We start from the raw sequence: 12,731 nt of genomic DNA, 5'->3' as shown, positions 1-12,731 counted from the left end.
AACGACGCTGCATATGTAATAAGATAAGAAGAATCGAAGAAAGATATTATTCCCAACTGTAGCCTATAAAACCAGCTATGAATAGCCCGAATCCCACCCGAAACCGCCCTAAAACGCCATTTACTGCACGGATATCGGTATCAATCCTTGAAACAATAGCGCCCCGCTAGTTCAATGCCCAGACACCAACACGAGTGTCCACTAGGACGAAAAAGCAAAAAGATTCACGAGTGGAAGAATCAAGCAGTCCACGACGGCACGACCCGCTTCAGGAACTTCATGAACTTCCAGAACCCAACCGCATACTCCTCATTGCCATGGGGGTCCACGACGCGCTCAGGGAACGCAATACCGGCACCAAAGAGACCGGGGATATCAGAGGTCTGACCGGGCTCATGGAACCTGCCACTGTCATGGTCAAAGCCGACGGCGATGGGATTGCCATTCTTCGAGAGATCAGGGAGCGAGCCACGGGTGTACCCAACGGCCTGAACAAGATAGTCACATCCGGGCAAGTACTTCTCGTACTGGCTAGCCTCGGCATCCTGACCACCGGCGCAGTCGATCTTGGTCAACACCTGGCCTGCGAGCGAAGTGGGAAGCTTGTCGTCTTCTAACTCGGAGCGGGCAAAGTCGGCAGCCAGGCCCTTGAGACCTGTGTTGTCGCGTAGGATCCAGCCGTCCTTGAATTCTGCGTAGCGGAGCGGGTGGCGGGTGAACCACTGAATGCGCAAAAGAGGGTGAGAAGTTTGGGCGAGCTTGGTGAGGTTGAGGATGGCGAGAATGGCGCTGTGGGATGCTCCGACGATAGCGACGGTGGTGGAATTGTCCGTTGGAAGGGCCTTTGCTAGATCGCTGGGCTTGAGGACTAGGTCAAGGTCCAGGCGCTGGATGTTCAGTCCCGAGACCGGAATGGGAGCTGCTGTGGGGAAGGAGCCGGTGCAGAGGATCAGACGGGCAGCTTCGATCTCGAGATCTTCGGATGAATTCTGCTTGATGCGAATGGTCCAGTTGGAGGTCTGGAAGATGATGTTATTGTTAGTTTTTCCATGCCTGATAGAGAAATAGATGGGCGCGAACTAACCGCTTCGTTCAGGTTGGCCGATTTGACCATACCATGGCATGCGTATACTTCCTCCATCTTCATTAGCCCGGTGGTCAGGCTGCGGACCATATCTGCTGCAAACCCGAGGCTGCAGGTGGATTCCTGGTCGAGTTTGGCCAATGTGGAGAACGCATTAGGTGATTTGGTGTTGTCGATTACTTTCTGGAAAGGTTGGGTGGCTTTTGAAAACGCTTGAAATAGTGAAACCTTTGTGTTGCTGGATATCCGGTTAGTATTTCCGGGGGTTTGTTTACATGCCAAAATTCCGATACACACCTGGGAACCTCGCGGTACTTGCTGTGGACTCTCCCGGCCTCGAACGAAGGGTCAATCCATGCGATTGTACCCAGTTGACGCTCTAGCAGATTCCCCATGACGGCGACTCCAGCCGGACCAGCTCCCACGACAACCGCTGCGCATTTCCGGGTAGCCATGTTGTGATTGTGGTGATCGGAAGATGAAAGCAAAATAAAGAACTGGAAGTTGGATCGAATGTGATCAAGAATATGGACAGAGAGAGTGTGTGGAAACAAGGTTCATTCAAATAGCTAAACAGAATTCACCGTAAGACAAATATATCGCGCCGGGGATCTCGTCGGTGTTATTTAAAAAGGGAGGGAGTGAGCCGTCGGCCAAGACCCAAGGGACGATATCATCGCCGATGGAATGTGTGGGCGCTGTATCGCGAGTATCTTCGTGCATATAACGCAACCAGCATCCAGTCGGGCTATCGCTATAGAGCGGGAACCATGTCCATCCCCCATGACACATCTCCAACTCTCGGACGAGACCAGTCGGCGTCCTATTGACCAATGCTGGCCAATCCATTATGACCCCGCAGACGGGTTATCTGGATATGTGCATTTAGCGGTCTGTGATGCCCGAGATTTCCCTTCAAACGGCGACCTCATTCGGGCTTTTCAGTCGGCGACTGCCCCACTGTGCGCTTCCCGTCGGCCTCCCCCGTGTGGTTCCGCAGGGGAATTGGTACATGGACTCGTTCTGAGATAACACCACGTTCATGGTACACACCATGTAGGCGGTGATGTGGGTTCAAATGTGGGCTGCATAGCGGTTTATATCACCCCTAGGGGAGAAATAAACCACAAGCGTAGCTGGAGGAGGCCGTTGGCTTTATATTGTGCTGTTCTGGCGTCGATCGGTCGGTCTTGGCAGAATGGCGTGATCAATTTTTGGCCTCGAAGCCCCAATCAGCATTGAGCAACTATACAATGGACAAGCATTGAGTTGTATACAATAGTACCTCATGTCTGTTATTGGCATGATTGAGATGCTATGGTGTAAGTTATTCATCAAGAAGTCAAGAATCATGATCGGATGCTTTCTTTACGCAGTTGCTCGTGTACAGGAAAGAAATTATAGCAGACCTAATCCATATCTACATGGCTGTAGTCGTTCTCAATCTAAAAGCTGTTTCATCATACAGCCCAGTACATTCTCACGCTGGCTCGATAAACGTGGTTTGACCATCCAGGGAACCGTGCTCGGGCCCAAAGGGCAATCGAGTCCCCGACCTCTAACTCACGCACTCCATGCCCATCTAGGGTAAGTCGGCCACGGCCCTGGGTCTTCTCAATCTCATGGGCCTCAGGAGAATCTGCCTGGACATCGTCTCGGTAATCCCAAACGATTGTAATGTGCTGCATCTCACTCACGTGGGCTCCGTTGACTTGGAGTTTGTTCTCGCGCGGGAGTAGTAGCGCATCTGCCTCGGTGTAGTGCTTCCGGACTTGCCCACGCTCGTTATCGAGAATTTCTTGCTCGGTTCCGTTGGCGTACATGTTTCTTGTGTGAGCACCGTGGATGACCTCAGTGTCAAACCACGTCCACGAGAATTCATACATGTTCTCGCGGCGTCGCCCGCCGCCTTGGTCGTGGGATGAGAGACTGAAGACTATCTTGCGGCAAGGATGAGCACCGCGGTGAGGAAGGGGGATAGGGCTTGCATCTTGCTCTAGACTCTGCACTGTTATCAGTGTGGGCTCATCAACGAATTTGGGAATAGGCAGACGAACGTTTCGATCATAGCAGAGCGGAACTGTCTTTAGTAGAACTTGATCACAATCTTTCTGAATGGTTCGCTGATCTTGTATTCTCTGTTCTATTGAAGGCCAGTATTCCGCCGCATCGATCATCATATCGATAAGCTCCTCGGGTAGACTGCGTGGAAGCTTCCATTGCAACAAATATCGAACTTTGAGTACGTCCAATAAGCTGGGGTAGAACACCCGAGATTCTGAGCCTGGGATGTTCTCATCCGATCCACCGGAATCTGGGTCGTTCGCGTCTTCAGATTCCGGTGCGCCATGAACCCGAGCCAGTCTTCCCGGGCGAAGACCGAATGGCAACATGATGGTAGTAATGATATTTCAGCTGTTGGCTTGGAAAGAGAGCCAAGCTTTGGTGGCACCTGGGCGTGTCAAGATCTCAGGTGTAGGGGTCTTGCGGTCAAGCGTTGATATTGATGTGTTCGGGGGTAGGCAACGGCGCCACCGCGTCTGAGGCTAGGTAGTTGAATCACTGGAAGCTAAATGAGAACATCGGTCAGATATGGCCCGTTTGATGGAACTCTTTTTTGTACCTCCCGAGTTGGCTCTAGCCTTTGCTCTTGACGAACACCTCACCCCTCATACCACATGGGGAGGACAAGGTTGGAACTCGAACGCCTCACTTCGGACCTTTGGAGCTTTCAATCTCCGTTCATCAAATAGATGAAAGCGAAGTTAACTCTAGGTGATCCATAGAAATACCAGGTAGGTGATTGAAGGACGAGAAGATGGGATTACTCACTCAACAGATTTCAAACTTCGGGACCGTATACGGTAAACCATTGATTGTTGACAATGACGTCAAGATCCCCAGGTTTAAGTGTAGACCGCCCCTGATAACTCTTCTCGAATTTGCAGTTGCATACGCCAGTGAAGGTAGAATAGAGACTCAAACTATACATATTCGTCTCGAATTTTGTGATCTGCATACAATATATTCAAATGCCCTTCTTAACGCCCATAAAAGATACAATATGACTTCTTTTGAATTTAACCCTTTCTGCCATATGCAGCTTTGTATGCAGCAGCGCGCTTGCTGCTCCTGCTTTCTCGCTTGGCCTTCGAGCCACGGCTCTTTTGCTTCATCTTGATAGACGACGATCCCTCAGTAGCACGGTGACCCTCAAACACCATCGAGTTGCCCGCAATGGTACTGTTTGCATCAGCCTTCGCCTTAGCCGCACCAGCTCGGCCGAGCAGCCTGTTGGCACGTCCTTGCATCGTCTTCTGGGCCTCATCTACGCGAGACCTCTTGGCATCGGGAGCGGATGACTCGCGCTTCTTGGCGACCTTGCGGGCTCGAGTGACACGCAGCTTGCGGGGCAGCATCGGAGGGAAATTCTTTCCGTTGAGAGGAAGAGCCTCCTCCACACCATTTCCATCGTAGAATTGGACATAAGCGAATCCTTTTCCAACGCGAGTGGTGCTGTCACGGATCACACGCACGAACTCGACGTTCTTCTTGATGGCCTTCTTGTCCTTGCCTCCGGTGTGGGCATTGAAAATTCGCCAGAGACCCTCCTCGATATCGGCGGGGGCACGAGCCTTCTTCTTCTTACCGGTCTTCTCGTCCTCTTCGGGGGTCTCACTGTCGATGAAAGACAGGTTGCCCACGAAGACACAGCGCTTGTGATCGATTTCTGAGGGGTGAGCAAGGCTGTCGACTCGCAAGTGGCGGTCCAGAACCATGGTGCCGTTCAAAGCGGCGGGGGCCTTGCGCGCAGCTTGAAGTGTGGTGTAGACGGCATATGCGTTGGTGCTAGGTGTGGTCTCATCGAGAAGCTCACGCTTAGCAAAAGAAGCACGCTTGGGGATACCACCACCGCTAGCAAATGCAACAGAACGGAAGCGGAGGGACTCAATCTTGTGGGGGCCGCTGGATTCAGGGAGCGTTGAGCAGAAAGAGGCCAGGTGCTTGAGAAGGGTCTTCTTGGCAGTCTTAGACTTGATAGCCTCCGAGGAGACGTTGCCCAGGAAGACAGTGCGGTTGGACTTCTCGAGCTCATCGGTTTTGGCTGTACCAGCCACACTTTCGTGCACAGGAGCAGGAGCGCTCTCCTCTTCGTCGCTATCTGCTGAGGCCGATTCTTTGTCGGAGTCCTCGCCTTCATCATCTTCACTGCCTTCTTTTTCGGTTTGCTTTTGGCGTTTTGCTTGCTCGGACTTCCTCTTTTCCTCGTCCTTCTCCTCCTCCTTGGCAATGCGACGCATGTAGGTCTCTTCGACATCCTCACCGGCATTTCCACGCTTGCGCTTCCGATTTTGGGGTTCCGTAGGTTGTGCGTCTTCCTCTGCAGATTCAGAATCACTCTCTTCGGCAGCATCCTCCATTGATTCATCACCTGACTCGGACGATTCCTCGTCTTTGGCATCATCGTCTTCGTTCTTTTTCGCCCTAGCGACGGGCTCGACGTATTTGATTGTGGGGGCTTGCACAGGACCAGCCTACATATTATCAGTCCAAAGTTCATCGAGTTTATGCCAAAACAGACGTACACTTTGCGCAAAGAGCGAGGACAGTGTTGGGTCCAGAGATGCACCGCCGAAAGGAAGAGTGCCAGCAGACTTGCTGGACTTTTCCTCGGTCTTGGGCGAGGACTTTGTCTTCTTGCCCATTTTGATAAGTGTGTGGCTGATCTGAGTTACAGATCAAAAAGCGAATAATCAAGATGTGGTTCTGTTGCGATGGACACGGCGCCGATTATAGCTCCGACTTTTTTTTTCCTGGCATTTCTGCTTATCGGGTCTTGGCGCGGAAAGCTGCTTATCACATGACTAGGAGTAAGTGGTCGAGTCGGGTAAGACGATGTACATTATGTACATTACATACATAATTTAAGGCTGTTCTATTGTACGCTGGATGTGATTCAGGTACACGAGGATCATCTATGCAGGTTCTATTAATATGGCATTTCTCTTCCTATGTGTACAAAAAAGGCCTTCTCTTTACGTAGAAATTCCCCAGGCTGGTAGCATTTTGTTTGAATTTGGCAGTGCACTGTCGATATAGGTCATCTGGTATCTAGAGACCAAGGGAAATCTAATTTGGTCTGTTTCTTCTTACATTTGTTTGGGCGACAAGTATACCATCAACATTCAGGATGACCTATCTCTGCCCAGCTACGTCAGACACGGCAGCACGTGATTCGGTTTTTTCTTCGGGCGGTGAGATGTGCCCTCGCCGGAACGCAACGCGGCAGAATCAACGGTCACTCGCTTCTGTTGCTGCACCCCATCATAGCGATCTGCTGCTTTTCTCTGCTGAAACCTCCTCTTTCGACTCTGCTTTCTCATCCTTGATCATTAATTTGATCTTGATCCCGGTCCCTGGACACTTCTTCATGCCGTCAACCTCTCTGCGACTCGGTACCCTCGTCTTGTCCGCTTCCTAGCCAATCTCCCCTCGCCCTCCAGAGTTGGTCTACGCAGGATTCGTCGGACCGAAAGTTTTTACAGTTCACGAACCTGGTGATACGCGTGGGCTTAAAGCTAAGACACATTTTACGTCTCAGGAACGCGGTGGTTCTGAGAATCGTGTTCGGTCGCGAGCAGCTGTGGTCATTACCAGCGTCGCTCCCGGCGCATTGTTGAAACGGTACGTCGCTTGAGGCTCTGCATCAATCCCAGGCTTTCATTTGGTCATTTTTATGAGGAGGGGGTGACCTCACGTCTTCTGGAACGTCGGTGGTCGGTATACTTGCTTTGCGCGGCCTGCAGTCCCTACACTGAGCGATTGTTACCGACTTTGGGGGCGTTCGATGATCAATCTCCGCACCACCGCCTCCAGAAGGCGCTGACCTATCTCTCGCACCCACCAAACACTTTTTGCCCACCAACTCCGTCTTTGACTGATTTGGTTGAGTTGACATGGCAATTGGGCTAATCCGATTTATGGTTTGTCCAGATTTCCGATCGAAACACTATCTGGTGAATCGGTGACCTTCCTTCTTCCTCTCCTCACGCCTGTAGCGAATCCCACCTTCGCTACGAGCAACCAACCATCCAATACTCTCCAACCTTTCTTGGCCCCACTCATATCGCGTTGCGCCAGCTCTATCGGCTGCGTCGTTGTCGATGGAGGTAATCGAGAGTAGAGAACAAGCCTCCGTTGGTCCCTCAACGGGGGCAGAGTCCACCATTCCCAATGGCGAGCGGAATCCTTTTCTAGATGACCCGCTCATAGATGACGATGGCCGCTCAAGTAGCCTGAGTGAGATTGACGATGTCTCGGACAACGAGCCGTCAGACTTCGAAGATCCCATCAAGTCAGACAAGCCAATGGAAAACGACTCGGAGGCCGAAACCGAGCGCATTGAGGATTCTCCCCACAATATTCGGAAACGAGACATTGTGTTGAGCGCCGCCAGTGCCGGACCAAGTCCCAGCAAGCTTCACCAATCTACGACCCTCGACGATGTTGAGGATGAAACACTTGTGGATGAATCCCCCAGTAAACCTCGCCGCTCCTCAAAAAATAACGGCTTGACCGAGGATATCCCAGACCTTGGCGACCTTGGCGATTCTGAACTTCCAGACGGCATCGGCAACAAACGAAAACGTGTCGAGGGTGGTGACGAAACTGGCACCGAGTTGGGCGACGAAGAGCCTATTAAGAAACGCCGGAGCTCAATCAAAAGTGACTTGAGTGACCCAATGGACGATGGGACTCCTCTCTCCCCCGAGCCGCTCGATATCCCCATGGATGTCACTGAAGACGGGATACTGGTTGAGGACGTTCCTGAAACAGACCTTCCGGCCCCACCGTCGAAAGGCAAGAAGGGCAAAAAGGGTAAGCGGAAAGGAAGAAGAGCCCAAGATGCCGACGAGGAGGCAGAAGTCGGTGTCGATGCCACAGTAGAAGATGTCGCTGATGAGATTCTCGGAGAAGACGATGAGCCTACGGAACGAGGTGATGAGCCCGATGACGCCGAAGCGATTCTTCGAGCTGAAGAATGTAAGTTTGCCTTGCCGTCCCTTCTAGCCACAGGAGATACTCATTCACTGTACAGCCGTGAAAAAGATGTCTGCTATGGATTCACTAGCGACATTAGAGAGAGAGTTTGCAACTTTACGTGACAAGTAAGAGGTCGCCCATTCGCTCAACGTTTTGATTACTTACAGTCACAGGATTTATGATGAAAGGATATCCAAACTTAACCGCGAGTTGGAGTTGCTTACCGGACCAAACCCGACACATCCCGAGTATTTACGGCAGATCGAGTGTGTGCAACGTCACCGGGACGCCAAGGTCAAATACGAGGAAAACTTGTATCGATACCGCATGAAGTCACTCATGCACAGGGCTTTGGCTGAGCGAGCACAAGCGCATAGCACATACTTCCAGCGCATGCGAGATGCGCGCGAACGGCATTCAAGTGCAATCAGCAAGCAGTTCTATGCCATTCAGCATGATCGCTTTAAGACGGACGAGCTTAGCCCACATCATATCATCACATTTCCCACTCGTCGCTCGCAGCAAATCGCACACCAGGCCGCTTACAACCATGAGGTTTCAATTATGGCTGGTGTTGCCAAGTACGTCGGTTTCCCTGCTGCCCCGTCGTTGATGGGTGCACGTCCCAACGAACTTGATGATGATCTTGAGAAGATGGGTGTAAGTATTGCAATTCCCCTGTATTTCGTCAGCTGCTGATATCGACACAGATCCCTATCGAATCTCGCGCTTCGGCACCCCGGCATTCATCCGCGATGCCACCGCGAACTACCATGTCTACCATGTCTTCCAACGCCTTCCGCACGGCCGCCGAAGAAGCATTCCTGGAACAAACCCCTTGGGCAAACCCGCAACATCCCAGCCATCAGCATCAGCACCAGCAACATCACTCGCAGTACTCGCAGCAACCTCGCCCGCCAGGCCATGCATTTGAGTACCCGCAACCGTCGTCATATGCCACCCCAGCCGCACAAAAGCGTGTAGTAGACATCAATGCGCCCAATGGATCCGCATCTACAATTCCCGAGAATGCCTCTGCTGCCAACTCATCAGCTAACAACACCCCTTACGGCATGGAGCAAGATCCAAGGCACCAAACGCAAGGGCCTTTCCGTAACCCAGATTATGATGCTGATCATCGCAAATCTGGCTTTCGGTCACTAAGCTCATCTCCATTGGATGTACGGAAAACACAGCCACACCTCACTCATGCCATCGAGCATCGCTCTCCTATCACTGACGCCCCTTCCCACAATCACATCTTCTCTCCGCCTTCTGCGCGACAAAGCCTGTTCCAGCCTTCAGCGGCTCTCCAACGGGAGACTTCGCCATCCCTCCCGTCAAAGCCTGTTGATGCGGTACATTACCGCCCTCAGCAGTCAGGGATTTCAGCTGGGTCTAGTTCAAATCACATGCCCAATCGATAATCGATTGGTTTGCACCATTTGATTGAAATGATTGGCCAACACAACCCCTTCTAATACCCCAGGTTCTTCTACCCCCCTTCTTTCATGCACCTTGTGCACTTCTCTTCTCCCATGATAAACCCTACTTTCCCCCTCTCTTGCTCTTGCTACATGAGCAAATGTTTTTTGACTGTCATTTTCTCTGTACCACATGTACCACATGAAGAGACAGATGTTTGTTTTGCATTGATGGAATACCGATTTGGGGCTTTGGTCTTGGGTTTTCTACAGCGTTTACATCTGGGATACTCCCGTTGTCATTACTTCCAACTTTGGGTTCGAAGATTTTATTTAAATGGAACGGAATGTGATTAAAGCTGTCACTATCTTGTTATCGTATGGTATGGTTATGGTAAATTCTTGCTCGGCTGTGTCCATTTCTGGCAAAGGACGATATCCTACTGTCGAGGTTGCTTTACTCTTTTATTCTCCTGGTGTATCACGCTCTGCCACGAGAATTTGTTATGTCTTGATGTACATGCCCCGTTGTTATTTGACAACCGTGCGGTGTTTGAGCATCTTTGCTTTCGCTCTGTGTGTAAATACTCAAATTCTCCTATGTCCCTTCATAGACAAAGTATTCAAATAATTACAGTCCTACTACCTACCCATTTCATTCTTTACCCTGCAACGGGCACAGCCATTGCAACATTATTCTAGACCTCGTCATAGGTGATACAATCAAATATGACCAACAAACATCAAGGAAAATGTCGAGATCGATAGTAATACCCTCAATCTACAACTCAATGCGCAAAAATTTAGCTTTGTACTTGCCCTCACTATGGTGCTTGCAACATCCTGTGCCATGAATGGATTTTATTAAAGAAAGAGTAATTTAGAGAAGACCAAAAAGAAGCTCAAAGACGAGACTGTGAGTTGTAATAACCTTAACACATAGTGGGGCGGAACCATGGCGCCACATCTGACTGAGCCTCTAGCTTCCGTTCTTAGGCGGAGCTTATTTGATGCTTCTAGAGACCTTGCGATGAGAGTATCCTTGCTACTGCGCCTTTTTCTGTTGAGTTGAGTATGTATTTCAAGTTGCCAGGTATTATCTCCAAAATGATATTATGTACACAGGGTTATGGAAGACACATGATTCAATCATGATTCCCCATTTCCTCCAGCAAATTATATTCGCATAGTCCATATGCTTATAGCTGGCTTCTGATCATGTCTGCATACTGTTGAGTGACTCCCAGAAATTGAAAATCGACACTTCATCCATCAGCGCATCGATGGCATCCTCGCCGATTGTGAATCCTGCCAGAGGATCGTCCAACGTGATATCCTGCGGCATGGAGGACTCGGATGTAGACAGCTCGGGGATGGTCGATTGGGCCACATAGCTAGGAAAAATATAACGGATGGCTTCTAGGAAGATACCTCGGAAAACTGAAGACGAAGGGTGGGTATCTTTCATCTGTTCCAGGACTATCATGCACAGCTCGAGTTTGTTGAGGCCCAAACGGCGGGAAAGGGGATCAGGGGATTTGCAGTTGAGGAGGTGGACGTGCATTGCTGGGACTAGTAGAGGTGGTCTGGATTTTGATTGTCAGATGAGATATCGTTCAAAGAAGGGAGGTCTATACGCACGTCATTGGACCTGAAAATCCCAGTAGTTTCTCGCGTACTAGGCTGTCAAGAACGGCATTGGTCTGGAGCGCGCCCATGTCCATTTGGTGTCGAACATGGGCTTGCCATCGGGTCTGGCGAGAGTCGGGCAGCCCTTCCGGTGCCTTTGTAATGAAAGGACGATAAAAAGTAATGATGAATGCTCTTTTGGGCGTTAGAAGCATTTTAGAAGGATATTGTACTGGTACTCACTGGTAATGAAGCTGCAAATGATATAAGTAGAAGGTTGCAAGTGGGCTCTGTCCCGCCTCCTGACTTTCGGGGAGTTGAAACTGTAAGATACGGTTCTCAAGAGCTTCAACCTTTTGTAGAGACGAAGGTGCCCCAAAGGGTTGATAGCTGAGGGTGAGAGTGTCCCCTAGAAGCTGAGTGAGTTGGATCGTCATCACCCAATATTCTGCCAGTTGTGGCAGGTCTTTTGGGATATATGCTGCTACTATAGATTCGGGTAATCCGGTAAAATCACCCAACATGTCATCCGCAGATGGCATTGCAGTATTACAGTCGTTTATGTTAATCCTCAGAGGACGGCCCATCGTGAGACTTAGCCAGCGGTCTCTGTAGAAGCAAGTCCACCAAAGACGACGCCAAAGGCGCTGTTGTTGCACAGGTATAGGTGAATTGGCGCAGACTGCAGCTGAACAACGATGCAAGCCTATCGTCTGACACAGGCTAATGGCAACGCCGAGCCAATACCATGGCTGGGTGTGTGTATCAGCTTCTGAGTGGTAAAATCCCAAGAGCAGTGCTGATTGAAGGAGGACAGTGTGATCTGTTTCTCCTCCATTATGATGCAAGCACTAAGATTAAACGATTAGCCAGGCTCCATTTGGGATTTTTATCGAGTTGTGAATGATTTACCGTTGCACGGGAGTACATGGAATCCTTCATTCCTTTCCTAGATGAGTAGCCCTCTGATTTCCAAGTATCGGCCGAAACATGCTATGTTCGTGTTAGCTATTTTCCGGTTCCACATAGAGAACAAGTAGACTTTACGTTCGCTGCGACATAGAATATGCTCCATAATAGTATCAAATTGTACTGTTGGCTGTCTCCACTGGGATAAAGATGCGGGAGCGTAGTAGCGTCAACCACCGGCACAATGGGATGCACGTGATGGAAGTATGCCCGCAAAAGGGCATCGCAGGTTTCCTTACGGGGCATATTGAAGACTCCTTTGTACTGCAAGTATGCTTTATCCTCGGGAGATAACGACACTGCTGTTTTAGAAGCAAGGAGAATATGCCTCGGCGCAGGCTGCTCGGAGGGCGAGCATATGTCAAGAATGGCACCAAACCCAGGGGAGTCACCTATAATCTCAGTTTAGCGTCACATATAATACCAATTAAATGGTGGCTACAAACCAGTGTAGAATGGTGCTTGGCCAGGTTTGCTATTTTTCCCAAGGACTTTAGTTGCAATTTCAACACCTGTTTGCTCTTCGTCTTGACGCCGAGCATAATCTGGGGGATGGGATACACTTCTCATGCCCATCTCAG

The 12,731-nt window shown here is 50.3% G+C and overlaps 6 protein-coding genes across 6 annotated transcripts; 2 read left to right on the top strand and 4 right to left on the bottom strand.

Moving 5' to 3' along the window:
* Positions 1–239: 239 nt before the first annotated feature.
* On the bottom strand, positions 240–1,539 carry N7457_004604 (uncharacterized protein; the record flags this gene model as incomplete). The annotated part of the gene is made up of 3 exons (XM_057175649.1): positions 240–1,019; positions 1,085–1,322; positions 1,382–1,539. 3 exons carry the CDS (start codon positions 1,537–1,539, stop codon positions 240–242), a joined length of 1,176 nt encoding a protein of 391 aa, XP_057032696.1.
* A 1,005-nt stretch (positions 1,540–2,544) lies between these two features.
* On the bottom strand, positions 2,545–3,477 carry N7457_004603 (uncharacterized protein; the record flags this gene model as incomplete). The annotated part of the gene is made up of 1 exon (XM_057175648.1): positions 2,545–3,477. One exon carries the CDS (start codon positions 3,475–3,477, stop codon positions 2,545–2,547), a length of 933 nt encoding a protein of 310 aa, XP_057032695.1.
* Positions 3,478–4,164: 687 nt separating this feature from the next.
* On the bottom strand, positions 4,165–5,790 carry nop12 (rRNA-processing protein NOP12; the record flags this gene model as incomplete). Its single annotated transcript, XM_057175647.1, has 2 exons — positions 4,165–5,619; positions 5,671–5,790. 2 exons carry the CDS (start codon positions 5,788–5,790, stop codon positions 4,165–4,167), a joined length of 1,575 nt encoding a protein of 524 aa, XP_057032694.1.
* Positions 5,791–6,275: 485 nt separating this feature from the next.
* Positions 6,276–6,782, top strand: N7457_004601 (uncharacterized protein; the record flags this gene model as incomplete). Its single annotated transcript, XM_057175646.1, has 2 exons — positions 6,276–6,540; positions 6,589–6,782. The coding sequence occupies 2 exons, from the start codon at positions 6,276–6,278 to the stop codon at positions 6,780–6,782; spliced, it is 459 nt and encodes a 152-aa protein (XP_057032693.1).
* A 466-nt stretch (positions 6,783–7,248) lies between these two features.
* On the top strand, positions 7,249–9,555 carry N7457_004600 (uncharacterized protein; the record flags this gene model as incomplete). Its single annotated transcript, XM_057175645.1, has 4 exons — positions 7,249–8,128; positions 8,184–8,253; positions 8,302–8,788; positions 8,839–9,555. 4 exons carry the CDS (start codon positions 7,249–7,251, stop codon positions 9,553–9,555), a joined length of 2,154 nt encoding a protein of 717 aa, XP_057032692.1.
* A 1,213-nt stretch (positions 9,556–10,768) lies between these two features.
* Positions 10,769–12,726, bottom strand: N7457_004599 (fungal specific transcription factor domain-containing protein; the record flags this gene model as incomplete). Its single annotated transcript, XM_057175644.1, has 6 exons — positions 10,769–11,138; positions 11,194–11,376; positions 11,425–12,032; positions 12,094–12,174; positions 12,229–12,542; positions 12,597–12,726. The coding sequence occupies 6 exons, from the start codon at positions 12,724–12,726 to the stop codon at positions 10,769–10,771; spliced, it is 1,686 nt and encodes a 561-aa protein (XP_057032691.1).
* Between the last annotated feature and the right edge of the window lie 5 nt (positions 12,727–12,731).

This window comes from Penicillium paradoxum (assembly GCF_028828445.1).
Source record: "Penicillium paradoxum strain IBT 22861 chromosome Unknown utg000004l_segment0_segment0, whole genome shotgun sequence".
In the NCBI taxonomy this organism is placed as follows: Eukaryota; Fungi; Ascomycota; class Eurotiomycetes; order Eurotiales; family Aspergillaceae; genus Penicillium; species Penicillium paradoxum.
The sequence above is the reverse complement of the archived record's forward strand: the minus strand, read 5'-3'. Positions and strand labels throughout refer to the sequence as shown.